Source organism: Hermetia illucens, chromosome 3 (assembly GCF_905115235.1).
Source record: "Hermetia illucens chromosome 3, iHerIll2.2.curated.20191125, whole genome shotgun sequence".
Taxonomy (NCBI): domain Eukaryota; kingdom Metazoa; phylum Arthropoda; class Insecta; order Diptera; family Stratiomyidae; genus Hermetia; species Hermetia illucens.
The window spans coordinates 180,299,463-180,325,015 of NC_051851.1; the positions used below are offsets into that span (position 1 = coordinate 180,299,463).

The 25,553-nt window shown below is 34.9% G+C and overlaps 1 protein-coding gene across 3 annotated transcripts; it reads left to right on the forward strand.

Annotated features, from left to right (window-relative positions):
- Positions 1–2,132: 2,132 nt before the first annotated feature.
- LOC119651064 (facilitated trehalose transporter Tret1-2 homolog) lies at positions 2,133–25,291 on the forward strand. Of its 3 annotated transcripts, none has more exons than XM_038054399.1 (8): positions 2,133–2,705; positions 8,765–8,797; positions 20,607–20,848; positions 20,941–21,126; positions 21,190–21,288; positions 21,506–21,711; positions 21,776–22,024; positions 23,697–25,291. In XM_038054399.1, the coding sequence occupies exons 1-8, from the start codon at positions 2,692–2,694 to the stop codon at positions 24,348–24,350; spliced, it is 1,683 nt and encodes a 560-aa protein (XP_037910327.1). In that variant the 5' UTR covers positions 2,133–2,691; the 3' UTR covers positions 24,351–25,291. The 3 variants fall into 3 exon arrangements, with proteins under 3 accessions (XP_037910327.1, XP_037910329.1, XP_037910328.1); XM_038054401.1 differs by lacking the exons at positions 2,133–2,705; positions 8,765–8,797 and adding exons at positions 11,088–11,394; positions 11,432–11,575; XM_038054400.1 differs by lacking the exons at positions 2,133–2,705; positions 8,765–8,797 and adding an exon at positions 11,088–11,575.
- Positions 25,292–25,553: the final 262 nt, after the last annotated feature.

Below are 25,553 nucleotides of genomic sequence, written 5' to 3' on the forward strand. Positions count from 1 at the left end.
TGAATGAAGTTTATAGTTCTCGCGAAACTATCGTCCACGCTTCGTAAACGAATATGGAGTTGATTCTTAAAAGATTTCTGATAAACGTTATTTCCCATGAAAAGCATCTGCTGTTTTGTTTCAAAAGTAGAGACTTCCATACTGGTATGAATTCATGTTTGGATTTTATCGCTTCAACGATTGTAGTGAAACACTGGAAGCGGTTAATAACAGTCAAAGAATGCAGTTGGAATTATGTAAACTGTGATAAAGACGACGCGGAATATCGATTTTTCTGTGAAATTCAAAGCAGTTACATAACGTGAGTAAACACTTGAATAAATAAAAAAAAAAGGCAAAATAAAAATTTATTTGTACCAAAACGCGTCAGAACGATCAATCCGGCACATGCATTCAAAGTGAACGCATTGAATGATGTAATTAAGCATTTACAGTCAAACGGTAACGTTAACGCTTTAGTTCAATAGGATGGTAAGCAGAGAAAGCTGACTTCAACATAGAAAGTTTGGTTTATCATACATATAAAATTAACTAACGTGTCTAATTGACGGCGAATGTTGATGCGAACAGATAGTTTCAGGGCTGATCTGTTTATATCATTTATATTTTCCATACAACACGCGTATTGTTGTGTTTATCGAAAAAAATGTAGTACCAAAGTCTTCTCTCTATTTATCTCTACAAAAACATGTAGAGTGGCCGACCGTTCGTACAAAGAAATATTTAGTAAAGAGTATACGTTGCATGTCAGTGTATTACTGTTTTTGTTGAACATATGTTTAGAGCAAAATTTTCGGAGGGAAGAACACCACCTTTCCTCCAGCATTCTTCCTAGTCCAGTTTATCGCTTTCATCTGCTTCGTCTGAAATGAAGGGAAAAGATTTCATAAAATGAATACGCATGTATTACACCTGAGTATTTCTCTCAAAAACTGAACATGAATTGGAAAATTTTACAAACTAATATATAATTTGCACAGAGACATAATACTAAGTGCTATGTACCCATTTAATCCAATTTCTAGTTAACTGATTCAAATTTTATATTTCTCTAATTGACTAATCAGGGAGACATTATTCTCAAAAATAAAGCTTATAGTTTCAAGGAGTAAATGGTAGACAACAATATTCTTAAACAATATCTTAATCCTCAATCATCAGACATTGATTCACTGCCCCAACCCTTGAGTATAGTTCTCCTAGGTTTGTTTTTTTCTCTCGGCGAGGTCGCTTCTCCGCTCGATGGAGTTCGTGGTAAGTTCTGCATGTGTGCGCGGTCTTTGAGATTGCTGCATTTTTCCTTTCCGTTGCTAGCTTACATTCATCGTCGAATCAGCCGTTCCGACTTTTTTGATAGCGTTCTTCATATGGTTGTGAAGATCATTTATCGATGCTTCATCTCCTCCTCTCTGTGACCTGCGGTTATTGCGGGATCCATTTCCCCCTTACAGGTGTTACAGAGGACTTTGTTATGGATGGCTTCTGCATTTGCTCTCACTTGATTGTCGGAGGGGATTTGAAGTGTTGCTCTTATTCGAGTTCCAAGCACCATGCCAAAGAGAGTGATCCGAGTCTATATTGACTTTCGTATGTGTTCTAACATTGATCAAGATTTGGTTGAATATGATCCCGTCTGGAGAGACCCATGTTTGTTTGTAAATCTCTTTTCACGTACTTCCATCAAAGCATTTAGTTTAAACCAAATAAATATGCTATATCCCAGATAATCGGACCGGCCTGTTAACATATACATATTATTATAATTCATGATGTGAAGTTCCTAAAAAATCAGTCATCAATATTCGTTCAGCAGTGATTGGGTATGGTTCGCTTTGACTTTGATGACCTCAATTGTTTTGGGATAATTTGAGCAAAATAAATGTCCTTGTGTAGTCCTTGCATTCCTAGCTATCATAACGTGAAATGTCCTGATTTGAGGAAATTTCAGTTGAGACTCAAACCAATTAAATTTCAGAGCGGTTGCTTGAAACATTGAAAGCTTTACTATTTGATTGACCGAGAACTATTTCACGGTAAACAAAGTTTTTTAAAAGTTGTTCCTACCATGGAACTTATTCCGCGAATGCCAAAGGTGGGAGGCAATCATTGTTGGCGACTCGGTGTGCATTGTGCACAGTTTCATTTCTTCCTGGACGGCGTATAGAAAGTACACGGTCGGAACGTGGTGAGGCGTGAAGCAGTTGCGTGTTGTCATTCGGGGCTTTCGGACGTCTTGTTTTGTCGGGGTTGGGAAGTGATTGTCCTCAGAGAAGTATCAACTCTCACTGTAAACGGAATGTTATTCAAGTAAATTTGTGCTCGACAAATTCTCGAGATTGTGTACACGCATAAAATTCTAAATGTGATGAAACTGCGATAAGTCCTTTAGTTTTACATGAATCGTGATCGTCATTTTAAGGAGTCAAAAGGTTGATCGTCCGTGTTTCTTCCATTGCATCAGCGTAATTATTACTAGTGTATGAGTGAAAGTGCATTAAAGTGTGTTAAAGAACGCCGTCTCGCCGCCATCGACACCCCGTGCTGTGGACTCGCATCAGCCACCGCGTCGGGATAGGCGCACCTCGTGCCGTGTGTAGTTTTTGGTACAACTCCTTTTCTGGTTCTGCGATTCGCACAGAAGCCATTTTTGCTCTGGCCAACTTCTGAGTTATACTTTATTGTTAGACAACAATGGATCCCCTCAGGTAAATATATTCTTTTATATATTAGTAAGATGAAAAAGATTGGCAATGTTTCACATTCACTTCGCTATAAGTAGAAAATCTGTCGCCAGCCGGGATTTAGCAAAGTTCTTCTACCTACATACAGTTGCACACTAAAGTATGTGTATTCATATGCCATTTCTAATTATATCTGTTTATGACTTGCGATATGCGAATAAAGACCTTTTTAGATAACGAAAAGTTTCTGCATGAACTTAATATATAGGACAAACATGCTAGCCTATTTTGCAGTTAACATGTTTCTATGCACTTACGTATTTAAAAAGAGACGATTCCCAGCGAATAAATGTTGCGCTTTACGGCGACTCAGACAAATTAATGACTTGGGGACAAAAGAAGAAAAGTGTGAAACGATATAAAAAGAGTAGTGATATATTGTAATGGGATCATCATTATTAAGTCAATAGGATAAATAGTCAAAGATTTATGCTACCCAGATCGATGTATGCGTAATTTATTGCTGAAATATGCATGTACGCCATTTCATTGAAAATAAGTAGCCTTTGATAAATTTCCCCCCTATATAATGCACAGGCATAAGCACTTTTGTCGAAAATTGCGGTAAGCCAAATTCTGGGCACTTGGCCAACTTTTCTAATACCTCCATTAAATAGAGGAAAATCGGATTTTAAAGTGCATTGTTAATTATTGCTAACGTGAAGCACGCTTTTTCTATTCAGAGTGATGCTAGTGAAAGAAAAGTTTCAACAGAAATTCCGCCCACATATTTCGATTTTCACTATTCTATACCTGTTTATTATATGAAGGTATTTTGCACAACGCGAAATATGTACTTGACATCATATCATCTTTTTATTTCCACGTACACATGCTCCCTATATTTCTTTCGTGGAAAATATTTCTTTCTTCTACTATTCAAAATGTTGGCTGACATATTAGATGACTAAATGAAAACCAGTTTTTGCGTACCCATTTTTTTGCGAAAGCAAAGGACCAGGCAATCTCCAAACCGTCAGTTGTAAATACCTGACACAGATTGTATTTTTCCTATAGCAAGCAATTGTATTTAGCCTCCTACAAACTATCGCTCTGTTTCGCTGATGGGGTACAACATTGTATACAATGGTTCAATATTCCACCATGGCAATAAGTCAACATTAAATTGCACAAGTATGTATATAAGTTAGTTCTCTTAGAATGTTTACTTTCCATTCTATTTTGTTATGGGCAATTGGTTTTAGTACCAACAATACATACATCTCCACTTCTAACCTTCTTGTCATGTTATGTAATACAATCTATTTTGCATTGTTTTGTATTATTTGAATAGAGTAATATTATAGTTCCCCCTTTCTAGGATTGAATAGATTGATTGTGATTGTATTCTACAATTTCTTCAGAAACAATTAATCGTTAAAAAATTACCCGAGCGCTTCGTTTATAATGCATATAAGCTTTAGAAAACTTTGAACTTCATTCAGCATAGTAGTGGTCACTGCATATGTAGATTGTTTTGCGTTTACGGCCTTGGTTCGGTCAACTATATACAGCTTTCAACGTTTGTTTTATAGTTGATAACTTCTTTTAGAAAATTATGTAGTTAGAATTACTTCACTAAGAATAGTAGATGAACAAATGTGGGTGGAAAGCACAATCGATTCGAAGTTACTGGTGGTCGCAAGACTGAATATTTCTGGGAGAAAATGGAGAATATGGGATTAGATTGTTATTCACTCCCAATATTCGGTTTTCGCTATAAACATTTGAATATAGTTCAGCAGAAGATCTTAATATTCGAAAAGTTTGCAGTGTCGTAAGGCAAAAAAATTAAGCAGTTAAAAACACTGGAAAATCTTCCCCTCCTCCCTTCATCCTTCATATAGTTCCCTAAAACCATTTTGTATTATGATAACGCATCCTTTCGAATGTAGCGAAAGAATCTAATGAAGGTTAGAAGGAGAACGCTTTGAGATGCATTTCTTTCGAAAGAATGTTGGTTTTACTTCTTCTATGCCAATGAATGGTCTTATTAAGAATTCTTCATAGGACATACCATACGAAATTCACTGTTTCAGACATGATATTGACAATGTTTTTAAAAAGTCGCATATGAACTATGTCTATATTTGCATCTTTCCATGAACTTTCAACAAGAACAAATGTTCGGAAAATGTGAAATAGATGTTAAATAAACAGTAAGTGAATTCTTACAGAAAGCACATCCGTCTTCCAAACATTTTACCGACGTGTATTAATTTTTAACAATGATGGGGAGATCGCACGAGCCAGCAAAGTGGTGGAAATTCCCTGTTGACGCCCACAATATGCCAACAGTAGCCCCCTCAATGTGAGCTAATTTCCACTGAAGTGCAAGCAGAACTGCCTTCAGAGTTAAGTTTAATTCGAGACAAACAAACTTACAGGGATATATGAATGATTCCATGCCGGGAGCAGTTTGCCCATTTCAGCCAGAACATGTATTTGTAAAGACATTAGTTTTATCGCCTAGTTCACAAAAACAATCGTTAGGAGAGTAGCGTGGCGCCATCGACTGTTTATATAAGGGACTAAGTAAAGAAGGATAAGTAGCACTCTTGTAAATATATATTTGAACATAGTGATTCAATGTGAGCAATGCTTTTTCATAAATCAAATTTATCACTACTTTATAATTAATTATGACCAAAGAAGCAACACTTAAAAGATTCAAAATATGAATAAGGTATTCTAGTTCAAAAGGATAACTTTGTCCAAATGTTTTCCCTGACAGTTTACATGAACGTACGCATAGACTTATATTCCTACGTATTATCAAAGATATACAAGAAAGGAAAATACTACTTAATTTTTACATATTCGTCTGCTTGTTTTGCCTGGAGTATGGAAAATAAAGGCAAAGATAATGTAATAAAATTTAAGGATATACAAATTTTGTACTAGTTGATAACTATTATATATTAACATAAATTATGCGATATCCGACTTGGTTGAGCGTCAGCTTCTCGATCTCGTTGCCCCGGGTTTGAAACCCGCTTGGTTATGGATGGGTGTGTTCGTCTGTGTGCTACCCCGGTGCTGTATGCTTATGGAGTTCACAGCATTAAATGCGCTGGCAGTGAAACTAGAGCACAGCCTCATTGAAATCCAAATAGGTAAAAATAACAATACGAAAGAGTAACTTGACTCCACAAAAGAATGAACAGGAAACATGCATAATAATAGGTGAATATATACACACATACTAAACTAATAGTACTGAGCATCGACTTCAACTGATTTACTCAGACGTGTTTCAAATTTTCCGATGACAACAGTCGCATGCTATTCAACAGTAATCGAATTACATGCTGTTATCACATCTCATACAGACTGTAATGGAAATCACTGTTGAAAATTATGACGTCAATTAAAATTCATGGCAATTAGCAACGAAGCAAGAATTGTATAATAATAAGGCAAATATTTAGTTAGAATACTAGATAAAACAACTAATTTCCTAGCAAATTATTCACATATCTTTCTGGAATTTTTAACGAAATATAAAAGGGCCTGAATTTCATCTTCAGAATAAGTCCAGGTTGAACAATGAACTAATGCGTGTCGTCTATAAATACAAGTCGAATGTAATTAAATGTTTTTTAATTGTGAATAAAGGTTCGTATAGAAGTTACATAACTGGCTCCTGTTAGTACACACGATCCACTGATATGGATGCATGGAAATATTGTGTATTGTTCGTACGAGTGGTTAGAATAATATATAAGGATGCCAATTACGCAAGTTTCGAGGTTAAATATAATTGGGGGCTTTGAAATTATCAGCTTTATACATAAAAATCGCTAATCCGACAAGAGAACACTCGGCATCCACGTAACAATACATTCACTACGGATGTAAAAGTCTGGATGAAACTGTGTAAATGTAATGATTATAAATTATCGTCTAACCTCGTAAGTTTTGAAATTGTTTCGTAACGTCCCGTACAAGGAGTAACTAACCATTTCTGCTGCGCCTACATTCGAGCACTGGACGCAGTATCAACATGCCAATAGAAATGCAAATACTAAACCGGACAATTTCCCACATCTTGATTGTAGCCAAGATTCTTCCTTTTTTTCAAGGATTATTATCAATAAGTAAAAATAATATACATTTGTAAACTTTTCTCAAAATATGCATTCGAAAAAATAAAATACCTAAAAAAATCAATAAATATACGAGTATAAATTGGATATTACACGCTTATAGAATCAATGTAGTCGGTAGCTAATAATCAGCTGTAAAATTTTCCCTGAACTTTTCACTTATATCCTAGAAACAGGTTGATTTCGTCTGCGAATATTATTGAGAGATATGCATCTCATTTTTACCAGTTTTATATACATTTATAGGCAACGTAATTAATTGAATACTTTATTTTTCAACGTTCACAAAGAGAAAGCATATAAAATGCAAAGTTGTATGTGGGATTTTATATGTTCATAATAAATTTCCCTTTTCTACTGCTTTCAAGTTGAGGAATATTGAAATGCCAGTTTGAATACAAATATAATATATCAAAAGCTGTTTTGAATTGCCTTTTTACCTTACCTTGGAATAAAGTTTTTATTTAGTTATAGTTTACCATGAGCTTTTTTTTTTGCTTAAAACTAATGAATGAATTATCATATGTAATCATAGTGCAAACCTTAAATTAGAATTAAATACACAGTAAACATGTTATCATTGTCTGAACGCTTTTTCGTCTCGAAAATGATCAGGTGATTCAATACTTTGTCGGCAATTTTTTTCGACGTAACACATTCAGTTTCTGCATATTCTAGAAATTGCTTTCTACATATTGGGAATGTCTTTGGCAACTCTTAAAGCAAAAAAACCTCGAACTATATAATATGAATGTCTATAGGTATATATATATGATATTTGCATACATTTTTATAAATAGAATTTAATGTAGGTCACTTCACTTCTGAGTTGGATTAGTGCAAATAGTTCGATTGAAATCTAGATCTGTTATTGAATTTTCTTGATCTTGATCTGGTTGTAAATTTCTATGCGTGTTTACGAGATACAATTTTATCTCAAATTTTCATTATATAGGATTTTACAGATTGTCTTACAGAACTACGCTATTTTGTATGTAGTTATTATCTTGATAATATTTATTCTTGATTTCTACCTTAGTATTCTGCAAAAAAATCAGGCTTCAAAATTAAATATCAAATCATATTAAAAATACCATACATTCGAGGATTATTCATCTATTTTTGGCGTTATATAATTATTTTCTTGTTCAACCTTTGTGCAGCAGCATCTTGCTAGGTCCAAGTCCTGATTTTGATGAAGTCGCAAGACTTTCAAATCACCATCCAGTGTATCCAGCCACCGTTATTTCGGCCGGCCTTTTGGTCTTTTCCCACCGACTTTCATGCTCAGAGCAATCTTGGCAAGTGAATTTTCGTTAACACGAATTACATTATCACACTATCGAAAACGCCTCTCTGGTGTTGTATGAGAATATCACTCCATTTTTGAACAAGTTGCTCGAGATCAGCTTTGCTATGAAACGCTAGAAACACACATCATCTGCATAAAGCAGTCTATAACGGGCTAGACCTTGGATCCAGCGGGTGACAGTGTTCATAACAAGAACAAAGAGGAGTGATGAGAGGGTGCTTCCTTGATGAATGCCGACAGAGATACGAAGCAGTTTTGATATATGGCGACACTTCAAACTTTACTTTTCGGATCGTGGTAGAGCAATTGAACCTAACGAACTAGTTCTCCTGCCCTAGGTGTTGCCGCAGACATACCACAGTTCAATGCCTTCGCTAGATATTCTAGGAGAACCAAAGTGCAAAGATTTTATGAATATTAGCAAGCTGATTTTTTTTGTATTTCTTTAAGTAGGAAGGTGTTTCCAATATTTGCGATTTCTACGCAAGTTGGGAATAGATGGGATTCATAGAATGCGAAAAAAGATACTTAAATCACATTAAAAATATTTTTTTTTTAGTTTTTTGTTTGCGTAACTAACTACTTCTATTTTACTCTTTCAGTATTGGGTCGAGTGCGCTAAGTTTGCATCAGAGGTAAGTTCACTTTTATTCTACTGTAACGTCCTGTAATTGCACATCATAGAATGAATTTCTAAACACATACATAAGTATTTTTGCAAAGAAAGTATTTTTATGCCTTCATTCACTTTTCATGGGCCGTAATACAAATGAAAACACTCCAGTGCGCTGTATAAACAGATTCTGGATTTACGTCGACGGCCCTGTATGTAGCTCTTTCTTCTAGGCACTTAAATTCCAAGAAAAATGATATCTTGCCTGCGATATGCGATCAATTTTCAACTTCCATGGCCACTGCTACTGGCGTCTTGAAGCCGTTGTAAGGTGAAAAATTCATAGTTTTTCCGCTATTTTGTTTAGTTTCTATTTATGTTTAGAGGATAATCGTCGACTCAGGATCGATGTTGCACGGTCAAATTTAGTTTTCTATAAGTTCTGCTAATTGATTTATCTATCATCTTAGAGATTTTGCTTTTCTCTTTGAGATGCTAAGTTCCACTGTAGACTATTAAGGGGATTTTTCACAGTCAGTATTTTTTTTTGCGATTTCAACAGAAAATGATGCCAATTGCCGCAGTTAAAAAGTTTCACAGACCAAACATTAACATCAAATTCCATGGTAATTGTTTTAGCTTTCTTCCACATCTTTTGTACCTTTCAGCCGGGAGGGCCTGTGAATCAGTTTTGTCAAGCCTTCAAATTATCATTCAACGTATCAAGTCATCTTAGTTTGGCAGGCCTTTTGGTCGTTTCCCGTGGACTTCGATGGTCAGACCAATCAATCTTGGTAAGTGAGTTGCCGCCAACGCGAATTATATGCCCATACCATCGAAAACGCAGGTCCCGCAAATTTTCTATGATCGGTGCCACCCCGAATCGATCGGATGTGATCATGGCGTGTTATGCTACTGGTCGAACGTAACATTTCCCTCTGCATTACCGCGAGGCACCGTTCATTGCCTTTTATTGTCGGCCAACACTTTGATCCATAGAGAACAATAGGGCGAAACAAAATCAGTTTTGCTATCAGACGCTAGCAAAACATCATCTGTGTGGAGTCTATAGAGCGTTGGAAGTTAGATGTTCTGTGTGACAAAGCCCATAACATACGTTTATCAATAACACGTTCAAAAATCTGGTATGGGAGAGCAACTAGATCGGGCGGTAATTTGAAGATTCTACTGGACTACCTTCCTTTTCCATACTGGAACGGTGATGCTTTATTACCAGTAAGATGATACTCTACCCTCCCTGACCGAAAAACTCACTAAAACACAGTGTTGGGTCCCAGCTCTTCGTTTTCCAGACCTCAGCTGCGATATCGTCAGAACCTGTTATTTTCCACGATTTCATTCGTTGAAAGATATGGGACTCGATTTAGCCCCCCTGCGCTGGGACGATAGGACGTGTAGTTCCGAACCGTGCTACCAAATGGTTGTAAAACGCCTTGGCTATTTGGCCAGACAACGAAGTTGCATCGAGCTATCTCGTAAATTGATCTTTCGTAGTAGGACAGTATTTGCATCCCTGCGTTTGAATAAATCGGGGATGACAGACAGACATTGAATCGGTTTTTATAAGATTTCAGTTTTACATAAAACCTTAACATGGAATGGGAAAAAATGGCTACATAATATATTGGCTTTTAGTACTATATGTTAACTATTCCCGTTAATTATGATGTCAGTATCAGATTTACATATAATTTTAAAAATACGACGGCCACCTAGAATATTATACGGCATCAAGACACGATGTTCTCAAATGGTGATTGCATAAATTATCTTTTTCGTGCGACACAAAGCTCATAAGCAGTCGTCGTGATAGATACTGTGATTCAACTATGTGGAATTACTCAAAGTCATTGTCTCAAGCACTCGCCACCGTTTTCCGCGGCAGCAAAGACGAAATCATGGAATTATTATATAAACAACTTGATATATCAATATCTATATTTTAAGTCTACATTGAGCATAGAAATTGTTTGTACCGCATAAATCACTGGAAAGAGTATTTAATCTGATTTCCCTACACTATGGAAAATGGTACCTAAATCTTTCTAAATGCATTCTTCTTGCATGCATCCCGTTTTTGGCATATTTGATTAAGAATAACTTCGAAGAAAAATTTCTTACATATATACTCGTATATATTGAGTTTTCCGAGATGTGAATATTTGAGCATAAATCGAGTCAATATTTTTCATATTCAATGTACTAATATAAAGTTATCAAATCAATTGATATCGCAAGCGCTTTATCATAATCTGCCATTGATCGTGAAATATCAGTAGACAAGCAACTTAACTTTATTGATTGTGCTTCTGGACGAAGGCTTGCATTAATCGGATGGACTATCTAAAAGAATTAAAGGTATAAGAGAACGTGTACCGGACTGTGTTTTACTAGTTGGATCAGTTCAGTGCTTCTTGGAACCAATTTTTAATTTACAATTTATATCTAGAGTATTTACGTTTTTCGGGTCGGCTTAAGTTTTATTTGATTAATTAACTGATGTGTGAGAAAGTCAAGCATTTGCGACAAAGTCCCTCCTGAAAACTAGGGATGGTGTCATTAAAAAGCTTATAAAAGTGATTATGAAAGAATGAAAAGGCATTCCTTATTCATTTATTAAATGCCGCAAATTCAGGCTTTTCGGTGCGTATTCAATTGAAAAGTTCCGAGAAATACATAAGTGTCTATATTCAAACTTTGTCGCGTATATCGAATGAAGATATATTTTCACTATGGAGAAAATGCTTGTGAGCTGTGATAGTTGTGCAGCGTTTCCAAGGTAAAATTATCAAGATAGTTGTTTTTTATAGTTGCAAATCACCCTTGACTTCGTTACTAAAATGCTTGTAGAATATTTTAACATGTGGGTATGTGCATTTTACATAATCGTGTTGGCCAACACGAAGAAAATCAATCCTTAGTCCAATATAGTTTAAAATTATAAATATGTGCTCCGGACTTCAAGTATGGATAATTTTCTGGTCCTCACATATAATAAGCTTCTTTCAACCTGCCAGGAAACACTGAAAAGTTTATGAATGAAGTTTCGCATATTACTTGTTAATGCTTTTCGTTCGTGAATATATTCTCTGAAAACAAGTTTTCATTACTACAAAAGGATCATACATGCTTTTCGATTGAAACTGATAACTTCTTTATTCATGTTTGTGCTTATTCAAACTCAAAAGAGGAAATTTTGTATTAGAGGCTTCGTATGATGTGCAGAAATCAATTTAGTGTGACTCTTTTTCTGAATTCACATTACATTCATTTCTCCACACATAAGCCTATTTTTATTCAATAATTGAGGGCCCATGATTTCCGATTACGAATTTGTTGCACTGAACTGGTTTTTATGAACTGTCTACAAAAAAAAAAACAACTTGCGTATATATATTGTGCAACGGTCCCTGTCCAAATGTGCTCACATGCCAACGTTAGATAATTTTCAATTATTTAGTATGCAATATTAAATAATTTTCAATTATTTAGTATACAACGTTAGATAACTTTCAATTATATAGTATACATACAAATACATTGCTTCAATTGTACTGTATGTAGGCATCAGCCATTAAAACTTAATTCGATTCTATTTCTAGTGGCGTAACCAAACATAAACATTCAATTTTCTTTTAGTAATTCAAAGCAATTTTTCCTTGCTACTCAGTGTACACATTATTCCATATTGCATAATGGAATAATTAGTTGCCGATTTGCTGTTCACATTATATGTTCAAACTCAAAGTGGTCACAAATAAATGCTGCAATTAAATAATATTAAAAGAACAAACTCGTGAAAGTGCTCAAGTAGTCAATAATTTCAATGCTTATCAATGCAAAAATACGTTCCTTGAAGAATAATAGTGCCATTATCATCATTATCATGTTTTGCCCAGAAGATAATTCCCTTATCTTTCTCAATAAAACCTTGATTGTCTCAAATATTGGGCACAGCAACATCATATGCATATATCCATTTCAATCGATAAAATTTGCGATATAGCCTTAAGGTATATATATATATGTATATCCATTTCTCGCGGCGTTTGATTTTTTCTACAATCGATAAAATATACGGTGGAAACGTACAATTCTTCGCTTTGGATTGGATTGTAAAACAGTGGTATCGTTCTATGCATATTTGATAAGAAGAAAGTGCAAATTAAGATACTATATTTCCAAAATGTCGAAATTCCACATAGAAAAGTTCTGAATCAAATTGAGTGGTAAAGGAATAAATCCATTAAAGTGTGTATTCACCATTACGTAATTCACTCGACATTCACCTTCAAACGTTTTCAATAATATTTGAATCGACGGAGTTCAGTAACTATTGCATAACACAGTAAATTGTTCTTGAAGTCACCTTTTCACTATGCTAACATTGTGACGAGCCCGTGGGCAAAAATCAGTCAAGTGAGGGAGTGGTTGGACTTATTTTATACACGAAGAAAAGTTTCTTTATTGAATTAATTATTTTATTGAAATCATTATTATCAATAAGCCATTGTTTTACTGAAATGTGGTAGAGAGGAATTGAGTAGGAAATGTTTTAAATCTTAGGCATGCATTATAAAAGCATTTGGACGATATGAGCATTGCTTAAATGCGTACTCCATCTCACAAACGCTCCCCGTTCCTGCGTAATAAAATAGCAATAAAATGCTCTCATCTTTCCTAAAATCATGGAAATGATTTACGCCCATCAGGATTATAGAGGTTGAGCTTCAATCTGTAGTGAAATCCATCTAATCACCTTGCAAACTACAAACCAAGAACTTTTAAAAACACATTTACCCTTCACTTTTTTTCGATTCAGCTTTAAAGAAGCTTTCAGAACTCACTACGCAAATAAAATTACTGGCCGGAGACCAATTTGTGTGGTAATTTTAGCATCGAAAATCCTGAATTGTATGTTATCTGTACGCGATTCCTTCCTTGTTTACTCCTCCAACACGACGTTTATACCATTTCTGATTTTTCCGTTTATATGACAACAGAAAAAAATTACCATCTTTCGAATTACACTATGTTTCACAAGTGTTGTGTAAAAGAAATCCAAATTAAAATCGATTCAATATCTGTGTGTCACACCAAATTTACTGAAAACCGGTTAAATCTATTTTCATGAAATTGGCTTGAAATATGCGGTATATGAAACTCTTTTTATATAGAGTATGGCTTAATTTTGATTTTATTTTAAGGTGCACATAATATATGTACAGTTAAAGAGAGATGGGACATTTTAATGCCTTTGTGGAAAATAGAACCTTATTGGAATCGGTTCATTTTCTGTCTCTTTGTCACAGACGTTTTTCTCAGAAACAGTGTACCTTCTATTGGCCCAAAATTTACTTTAATTAGATTGAAGGGCCTTTCTCAAAAAAAATTATGGAGGTGCTCCTATATTACACCTAGGACTCAAAATATATCATATTCCAATACCTGTTCAAATAAAGCTAAAAATAAGATATTGCTAAATTTTCGAAATTGATAGATTCTATGGTGTGGGCTTATAATCCGCGTTGCTGATAATTCACTAACTACATCAAACTATATTCAAGTGAAAGGAGAACGATCCAAAAGACGACCGAAATAGCGATAGCTTGATAGGCTGTATGATAATTTCCGGATTTATCAATTCCACCTGATCCAGACTCTCTTGTCGGACGGGATAGAGACTAAAGAAGAAATTTTTATTATATTTTAGAAAATTTCTGGCAAATCTTATGTTCCTTCTAGAAGTGCAGCTTATAGATTAGTTTATAGACACCAAACCAAAAAAATTATTGAAAGTTTTAGTAAGTAAAATGCTTTTTTCTGTCACTAGTTGTAAATCCTGTTACTGAAGCTATACTAATAAGAGCGATTAAGAAAAAACCCCTCCACCCTCCGAAGGCTAAAGTTCGGTGTGGTTAGTATTTGCATCAGGGACCCTTTGGAAACAATTTTACTTCAGTCAGTACAAATCAGCCGAGATCAACAATATTATCCTAAAGGGCGCTGAAACCTATTTCGGCGAATCGGAAAGGATGGTACGTAGATGTAGATGTGCGCTATGTCCCATTTGGAGATGAGTGGAAGCCCTATATACAAGCTGTGCCGCAAAGTAAATGAAACTTTTTTCGAAATCTTGGAAAGGTACATCCTCCACTGACGTTTTGTCAAAATTTCGTGACAACGGCCAATTATAAGCTGAATTATTCTTTTATGAGTAACAGTGTGTTTATAGCATCGATCGAAAAATAAACTTTGAACAAGGAGTGAATATTAAATTTTGTTTTAAACTTGGTAAAACTTTTGCTGAGACGTTTGAATTAATAAAACAAGTTTGTGATGATAATTGTTTAGCGTCAAAATGTCGAATGAAAGCACCCAAATGAGCCAGTCGCGAGAAGCCAAAAATGAAGACACATTTGATTTGTTTCTACGATTCCAAGGGAATAATAGATAAGAAATTCGTGCCACAAGATCAAACGATTAATAGGAAGTATTATCTTGATGTAGTGAAGCGTTTATTGTTTCGTATTCGCCGCGTGAGGCCGCAATACTGCGAAAATAACAGCTGGCGCCTTTTACACGATAATGCACCGGCCCATCGTTCGACATTTGTCACTAATTGTTGACCAAAAATCATATTTTTACCGTCAACCATTCACCGTATTCTTCTGTTTTTGACACCTTGTGTCTTTTACCTCTTCAGGCAACTACATTTTGCACTGAAGGGAAAGCGCTATGCCAATATTGAGACTATATAGAAGAGTCGAACACGATTTTGAAGGACATTCATTCGATGCGCAACGGAAATATTTTGAATAAAAAGATGATTGTGATAGTGTTGTTTTTGAAAAAGTTTCGTTTATTTTTTGAGTCCTTGTATATCAAAATTATAGATTTTTCATTTTATATGTTATCGCTTTTCAAATCATTGTTGGCTCTTTGAGGGAGACCGAGCGAACTTTTCCGTAATAAGCGTATCGAAAATGTTCATCCTTTACAACAATACCCAATATTAGAAAATATAGCCATCGGGAATATTTTACAATTAGATTTTATAAGAAGTACCTTTTCATGATTCAAAACAATCCGCCTAATCAATGGCTGTTAATATGTAACATTTCGATAACGCTACGTATATCGTATTGCGTTATTACTACTACTTTACATTTAGATTTGATCTTACAATGTGTAGACTGATCAGCAGCACTATGATTTGTTCTTTTTTCATTACATTTTCATGGTTTTTACTTGAATAGTAGTACTTCATTCAATTGTGCAATGTGCTGATATTGGTTTAATAATGTACATACCATTTAGTGATGAATTTGTCCTTGAGTATGTGTCACTAAGGCATATGCCGACTTTATTCCAGGTTGCCTTATTCTTTTTTAGAACTTATAACAATTAATCACGTCATTCATTGATTGGGAATGGTGAATAGTTAGTTGTAACTTTTTCACTTTATTATTACTCTTGTTGTTAATCGTCACGATTGATTTACACACATGCTGTCATCTCGTAAGTACTGCAATAAAATTTAGTAGCAGCAGAACTCGTGCTCTCAGATCTCGTCAAGGGCACTTTTCGCGGAATATTCAACGTCTAGCGTCTTATACATCGATTGAACGCAAATGATGTTTCCCTAATATCTCGCACTTTTGCCGAGCAACTCGTCAAAAAATGGAATTATAAAATACGATTTGTAACCAAATCTGAAAAAAATAAAACTTTTGAAAATCGACCTCAATAAAACTGACATAATCATTGCCATCGGCAGAGAAGTAGCCATGAAAGTGCTTCACACGTCAGCGCAAATTGGATAAAGCGGCGCTCCCCTGCTGATCTCCTTTCCTATCAATATCTTAATGGGCATTACGAATCCTAGATCTACGACAGCATTGTTCATCCTGCCACCCTCTATGGTTCCGAATGCTGACCGGGCAGTAAAGAAAATTAATGCCAACTCGTGATAATGGAGACGAAACGGTGAATCAGCGCCATAATTTGCTAGGATTATGTTCGAAATGAGGAAGTTAGCGATCGATATATCATCTATCCATCGAGAAAGGTGACTTCAATGATATGCTCATGTATTCTGCACTGCTGATAATTCACTAATCAGATCGGTATGAATGTCCAAGCCGACTGGAAACGAACTAAAAGTGGACGAAAACAGCGATAGCTTGAAAAGCCACAGCCTTTCTGGCTTGAAAGATTTTCACCTACGTATACGGAATAGATGATCCGCCGACCGCAATCTATTTATCTGGAATTTGTTCACAACCAAAAGTTGGTGAAATCGTTCATAGATTTCTTTTTGAGGTTTTGTGTGGGAAAAATTCGTATTAAAATCGATTCGATGCCTGTCTGTCTGATCATCACCAACGATTTGCTCGGAAACGGCTAAACCTATTGTCACGAAATTTGGTGAGAACATGTGGTATATGCGTCTTTACATTTTAATGATTGGCATTATTTTATGATGGGATTAACGAGTGGCTTTCCATATATGCGAAAGAAGATCAAAAATGTGTGTTTACACAACGTGGTCATGTGGGGCATCAAATGCAAGGGCTCGATTAGTTCTTTTCGAAACTGATCTTAATTCGGATATTGGGTGAAATACAGGAAGTGAGGACTTAAAAGGAGAAATAGGTCTCGTTCTTTGAACCTATCCAACAGAAAAATGTGAAAAAAATCTCAATGGTGCATCTTTATGAAATCTGGTCTTCAAAATACATTCCACACAGATATCTGAGCAAATAAAGATAATAATAGCATATTACCATAATTCAGAAATTTACAAGAAAACCACCTTAAATTCATGCTAGAAGTTCCTGTTCCTGTTCTGTCATATCCAGGTAGATATATGTATGTATAGCTGCGTTGGTAACAACGGTATTCAACTCATGTATTTACATATGTACATATGTATGCTTTAGCGCATAGGGTAAAGTGGATATATTCAGATGCGTCCTATTAATGTAGATAGGTATGCGTGTATATACATCAGTACGCGGTAATAGCCAATGTTTGTTTAAGGTGAGCATACTATTTGTCTTCAATATATGAAAGCGTATGAAGAATTATTTGTATAAAAAGTTCCTCATTAAGATGAACACAAAACTTTTATACGCGGAGCGCCCAGCGTCCGATATTCCGACTTCTTTGTGTAGGCTATGGAACCATCCATCCTTCCGTAGTGCTTTAACATTCTTTTCTAGGGCTTAGAACTCGCAATTTTGCTAAGAACACAGGTTTCCGCAGATAACATAATGGCGAGTAAAATTATCATCATGTACAGTAAGAGCTTTGGCGGTCACACGATTTTGTTTTTGTAAGTTGAAAAAAGGTTCTGTTGCCAACGATTGTGCGCAAATTTTTTAAGATCCCATAAAAGCGAAAGGGGATGTAAAATGTTTGTTCTTTCAATATAGGCAAGTAGGGTTATCAAATGAAAGGCCTCGGTTAAGACTTCACAAAACAGGTTTCAGATTTGATGTCCGTTACAAAACAAAAACAAGTGAGGAGTCAAAAGGTACAGATGTGAAGCAAGTTTGCCGACTTGTGATTCTTAGGCAATTTTCCGTCGTCTTCAGTTGGTGGAACTTACAACTCGCCGAAATTCTGGTGGCTAAATAGTACATAAAAATACTCAACCTAACCTCTAACATGCCCATACGATAAGAAATGAGATTTTCCTCTTTATCTCGGCAGGTTTAACATCGATATGCATATATGCATTATCGTGCTGAATTTTTAGTAAAATTTTCGTGCCTTGTGCGGTTTCTCCTTGTGTCTTCTAGTAGTCAAATTTGTTGATTTTTTCACGCTTCCTTCTCTGTTTTTGAAGCCACTTCTCAGTTTGATGAAGTTCGCAATAAGTATTTGCATGTGTCGTTTTTCGAGATTACTGCCCGGTATCCATTCTTCCGTTCAGTTGCTAGCTTGCAATTACCATCAAACCACTCTGATTTCTATTGTTGGAACTAGTAAATAAATCCGTCAATTATTATGTTTAATAAAATTGGCTTCAGAATGGGATGAACAGCGTTATGATTTCAGGAAGATCAATTCACTCTCAATCCCATTTATTTATCCAAGCAAGACACATCTGTAAGGCATCGAAGCATTAGTTCAATGCGGTATTGTGGTATGATTTATTTGATGATACTTCGAGTTATTTATTATAATCATTAATTGGTAGTGATTTTAAGCCTCGAACAATTGTCATCATATCTTCTCATTTGGTAATTCATGTTTGCCGAATTTTCGTTGCAGCAGTCTATACTTGGCGGATTATATAATTCAAATAATTTTGATCTGGAATCTAGTTTGGACCATGATTATACGATTTTGTAATATTATACTTTTGCTTGCGAAATAAATCTCTTTTGATAAAATGAAAAATATGGTATTATGTCGAAACTTTCACTGAATACTATTTGTAAATGATTTCAATATGGTTTGCCTTGAAAGGATTTTATTGATCGTAAAACCTTATTTGCTGTGGATGTCGTGTTTCTTATGTAAGTTCATCCCACATTCATTCATTATTTTTGTATTGTGATCAATGTAAATTTAGCAGCAAGCAATTCGCAAAGAAACCGTGCTATACTATTCAGATTCGCATAGCCATTTTTATAGTGTTTCAATTCGGAAAGAGATTCTTGAAACAAAAACCAGACTTTCTACCCCGAATGATTGCATCTTCTGTTGCTTAAATAAAAAGATCTTAGATATCAAATAAATTGGAAATGTAATCAGATTGGATTCTAAACCAAAAACTAAATAAATGCCCCAAGAACCAAATATAACAGTATCGAATGTTTGAAAAGAATACAACTGAAAAAAAGATTGTTGTTCAGTTATTCATTCATGTTTCCGAGGGACAATAAAAAAACAAATACATTATTCTAGCATTTAAATTTCATCCGACCACGAAGACCTTTCCCCATTGACTTATGTAGATCATAGCATCCGGGGTGAAATTCTCTTGAACTTAGGCTTTTCTAGAGCATTAAACAATACTTGTAAGTATATATAATCAAGTAAGTCACGATCGGACAGTGAAATAGAAGGGGGTGTGACATGCCTCCCACTTTCATTCCTTCCTTTTAGAATAATTAACCTCATGTAATTTGTAATGTTTTGAAAATAATTATTTGTTATTGTCCAAAAGTATTGATTATTCTTTGGGATTTCGAAAATTCACGCTTCATATATGATATCCCAAATATGAGGAAATACTACCTAATGTACTACGAATTTTGGGGTGGACACAATTTCTGACCATAATTCCACCATAATTCTGATTACGAAATAAAACAAAATGGAAGTAAATAATATTGAAATTATTTCACTTTTTTTGTATCATGACCGTGCCTTCAATAAATTTACGAACATTTGTGCCACGAAAATTATGTAAGCATGAGTTTCTTCCAGTGTTTTATCATCCGTTGTCACAACGTGCCCGATTTATTAAACATTTGTCGATAAGATGTAAACAATATAAAACTGCACGAATTCTAAACAATTGCATTCAAATTGTAAACATTAGTTTGCAATATTTAGTGAAGAACTGTGCAAATAAAACTGCAACGAAACTCAGGAAACGCGAAATTTTTCTGTCCCTTCTTTTTCTAATGCCAATCTACGTGAGTAATTTCGTTATTAGCTTTTTTAGCCAAATTCATAGTTATAATTTTTCAGTATGCTTTTTAGATAAACATTTAAGGATTCAATGGGAAGTTCACCACAAAATCATTTTTGCAAATTTATAAAAACCTAATCGCTTTTAATTTCAGAGAGGATGCTGAGCAACAAAACGAGGATGCATTCCGGGAAGTGATAGTTAGTTGCCGATCTCTTTCTAATTATGAACCTTCGAATATAAAAAGTGCTTTGCCACAAGCGTTCGCGGCAGTTGTAGCCGCCTCCTTCCACATAGTCATAGGTATTTCATTAGCATATTCTGCAATTTTCATTCCACAAGTTGAAGCCGAGGATAGTGATCTCAAAATAACAAAGCAACAATCATCATGGATAGGTAAAATTCATTAAAACGGTAACAGCTCATGTTATCACCTTTTCACGCTCGAAGATATATCATAATTAATAAGGGGCTTTCGATACTTTCAGCTTCTATTATTGTAATTGCTGTTCCGGTGGGCTGTCTGTTTGCTGGCGGTTTAATGGAATGGATAGGTAGATTGAACACTATTAAAATAGCAGCGATACCATGCTGTTTAGGATGGATAGCAATAGCTTTAGCGCAGGACTTTTATGTTTTGTTGCTGGGAAGAATAATTACAGGACTGGGATGTGGTAAGTGCTATAAAATCCTGGTTGAATGAAATCCCAAATCAATATACGTATATGACTCTGCAGCCATTGGCACGAGTCCAGCAATTGTTTATATTACAGAAGTTTCACGCCCAGATTTGCGAGGTTCATTGATTTCGACCGCTCCGACAATAGCGTCATTTGGTAAGCTTCAATGAGTTTTAGTTCAAATAACTCTTAAGGAAAATTAGTGAATATTTAATTTTACGAAAAAAACACCAACTTGCAATTCCTGATGTTAACAGTCTACAAGACGCATGATGGTTCATTCTTGCGTAAACTATGATTGAAACTAACGTTAGATATTAAATGCAGTCTCGAATAATGGTTATTCTCGATTAATTTCCTTTTTGATCCTTAGGAATGATTATTGCTTATGCAAAAGGTGCCTTCTTGAATTGGCGACTGGTCTCGTGGTTAAATATAATTTATACAATATTGCCAATAATTGCTGTTCAATTATTTGTACCTGAGTCACCTGTATGGTTAGTGTCCAAGGGTCGCATGGAAGACGCGGCCAAATCTTTGAAATATTTATATAAGAATTATCCTCAACCAGAGCATACAGTGAGTATCATTGAATTTTTTTTTTCGTTGGTTGCTAACGTGAGTGGAAATTTTTTACCCACAGACACAAACTTTGGCCGATATGCATTTGCATGCTCTTCAACGTGAACATGAAACGAAACTAATGAACCGGATGAAGAATTCATCGAAAGCCGATTTTCAAACGAAAGGATCTTCATGGAGAAGTTCAAAATATGCTGGTTTTTTGAAACCAACGGGATATAAACCGCTATTTGTTTTATTTTGGCTATTTTTGATTCAACAATACAGTGGAATATACATTACGCTGTTCTATTCGGTGACTTTCTTTCAGGTGAGTTTAAATTATAATTCAGAAATACTTTGCCCTTTGTTTGCTTTCTCCTTTCCCTTTGGACGAAAAATTTAGCTGACTTCAATTTAAGCATGCAAATTAATTCTAATGTAATAACATTTGAGAGCACAATTCATATCTTTCAAGACAGTCACGACCACGATTTAAATCTTATACGTAAAAGCGCGGTCTATATCTTATATGGCTGAGCGTTCCTCATCCATGAGATTAAATAATTAAGGGAGGGTTTCTATGTCGGCCTCATATAAGAAGCAGGCAGTCAAAAGGCAGTTAGACCGCATCACTATCACCTATGAAGAATGACATCTTGGTAGTTTATATGTGAGAGAATTGCGAAATCAAGGTGAAACGAATATGATAATTTAGGTTGGTAATGATACATATGACCTTAAACAATAAATCGAAAAAAAAACTAGTAAAAAAGTATCGGTTTTAAATGAAATGTCCATTTTTATATTGTATTGGCATTTTATAATTGAGAAATTAAAATGCAGAAGAACGAAGAACTGAAACGTTGAACAGGTGGTTTCTAATGTTAACCTACCGCAAGTTTCATTAAATGAACTAAACTTTTCAGATTAGTTCATCTTGTGTCCTTTATGTTTGACAATCTGGATTCTCAAATAAAATTTTTATGTATATAAGTCATGGCAACCACTCGCTTTTCGCTATAAATCGACATAAATTCTCCAAGGTGAATATCGCACGTTTTTCCCTAGATATAAGGATATGCTGAGTGTTTATCGCTGTGTGATATCAAACTGCATTGAGTGATCTAGATGCACTCTCTTATCTCTAGCACATGTCCTTTTAAATTCAACGAAAAGGAATGTGAGTAGATTTCATGCTCGGCTACTTTTGATTTATATACATATTTTATATTAACTTTAGGAAAGTCCGCAAAATACACTGTACTGTTAAATATATAAATGTATCAGTTATTAGTATGTTCAATACGCGATACTCGTCCATGTCTTTGATGGGTTTTTGGGCTGCAATTGCAATCTTTCATCACCATGAATAGGTAGTCTATCATTAGCACTTTGAATGGGCTACTTAGAGGTTGTCGTAAAACAATGTGCGGAATGGTAATCATTTCTATTAGCTGCATTTTCTGTTTCATTGACAAAGAAACAAAACAGCAAATTCCAGCTTAAGGCAATTCACCTCATTGTGCTTCCCACATTTATTTCGTGATATCAAATTTATCATACTTTATGGCTGCAGCCATCCGCCTTTAGTTGCCATATTTCTCCGGACATGATCAACCAAGAAGCAATTAAGTGCAAATATCTTAAGAGGATATCGCTAATGATGGGGTGATAGAAATTACAAAAGTTGATAAACTGCTATTGTTGTTCGAAAAGGCAGTTGACAGAACCCTCCCTGCAAGTTCTTCTTGTACTACATTAGATTACTCATAAAAACCTATTTCCTTCTCTTCTAAATTGTTAGTTTTCTATGGTAGATTAGATACTGTTGAATTGTCTTTCTAAAAATCTTTTTGAATTGCATTGCGTTCACTGTTTAACGAATATTGGTACTTTAAGAAAATTCTAACTTGCTATTTTTAATCATAATTCGCGACCTTACAAAGTACAAAGTGAAATTGTTTATGAATCATGAAAAAATAAATATTTCCCGTTTTTAGGAAGTTGGGAGCGAGATCGACGCCTTTACTGCTTCAATTTTCGTTGGCGTAACGCGTTTTGTTATGTCTTTGGGCAATGCATGGCTGTTAAAACGTTTCAAACGCCGTCACCTTGTAATGACATCATCGCTTGGAATGGCCGCATGCATGTTCGTTTCGGGAGCATTTACATTGTGGCTAAAACAAGGTGTCACAGCTCAATATTGGGTTCCTGTTCTCTGCTTCTTACTTTATGTCTGCGCATCTATGATAGGTCTTCTCAGCATTCCATGGACGATGACTGCAGAATTATTTCCAACCGAGATTCGAGGAATTGGCCATTCCGTTGCTTATTCCATGGCTAATGTGCTGATGTTTATCTCTATTCAAAGCTATCGTCCTATTTCGGAATTGGTAGGTGGTGCCTATGCTGTTCAGTGGATGTTTGCTATAGTCTCAGTGATAGGATTTTTCTTTGCATTGATATTTTTACCTGAAACTCACGGTAAAAAACTGTCAGAGATTGAAGCTTACTTTAGCGGCAAAAGCGACAAACAAAAGAATACTATAACGAACAATAGAAAAAATACAGCCGTCGCAAACCGTAAACCAAAGCAAACGTTAGAGACAGTCAAGGAGGCTGAACGCATGATAAAGAATAAAGAAACTGTATAAGTGATATTTGATGTGAACTTAGCTTGAAATGTGGGTTCATCCTCACTTTATCTTATGTTTGTCATGAAATTAATGCGGTTGAATTCCAGCATTGTCAATATTTTCACCAGTCACGACAGTATTTTTTAAGTGTAAAAAATTGTCATTTTGATAGTGTATAATAGTGTGTGTAGTTTGAATGGGCTTTTGATTTCTTTAAGTCCCTTTTAATTATGAAATTCGTTTTGAGATCATATTTCAACAAATTGAGGCTAGGCCGTTTGAATGTACTTAAGCACCCAAATTCAAGTCAGGATACAATATCAAAGGAGAAACATAGAAACTTAGAGATTCTCGAGAATATAAAACTAACGAGCGTGTACTTACAAATTAAATACCCTCACAAGGAAGATACCAAGTAATGTATTTACGAATAAGCTAATAACAAAAATCACAAATTTTGATTAGCACAAATAATTTCTACTAAAACATTTTTTCTTATTGACAGACCGTATTTTATAAATTTTATATTTAACATGATATGACGAAAGTATTAGTTACGAGAAATCATAGTCATAAACAAGGCAGTACTATACATTTTTTACTACAGAATTGTCCGTACTTTTTGCTAAGGTGAACACTTAAAACAATGGAATGTGATAATAAGAAAATTTCTTTCGTCTATCCTTTTAAAAGACAACTTCGTGATAAAAACGAGGATAGCGAAAGTGCACATTTTATATTTATTTTGTGTAGATTAATATGCAGCGGAAGATTTATTTTTGAACAGATTCATCGTTCGAAGATATCCCACGCAAATAATGATAGTAAGTAGAATATTGTTAGTAAATAGAAAATTCCATAAAGCTCTACTAATGTAACTTACAATGATATCCAGATTGTACTTTTTACAATCATAAATATATGATATATTTTGTGACAAATTATGTTTAATAACAGGACCAGGAATTTTTAATTCATTATTTATTATAATGGGGACTATATGCCATATATATGGGGACTATATTAAGGATTAGGGGATAAAGATAATTTGGCAGAACCTTACGCCCCTGAAAAATGTTTCAATTATTATCACTGCGGTATCCTTTCCTCCTTTTTGTGTAAAACAAAACCTTATTAAAATCGGTTTACTGTTTGCGGATTTTCGAGTTATTAAATGTGAATTCTAAGGAATAGAATAGAAATTCCAAGAAAGTATTGTAG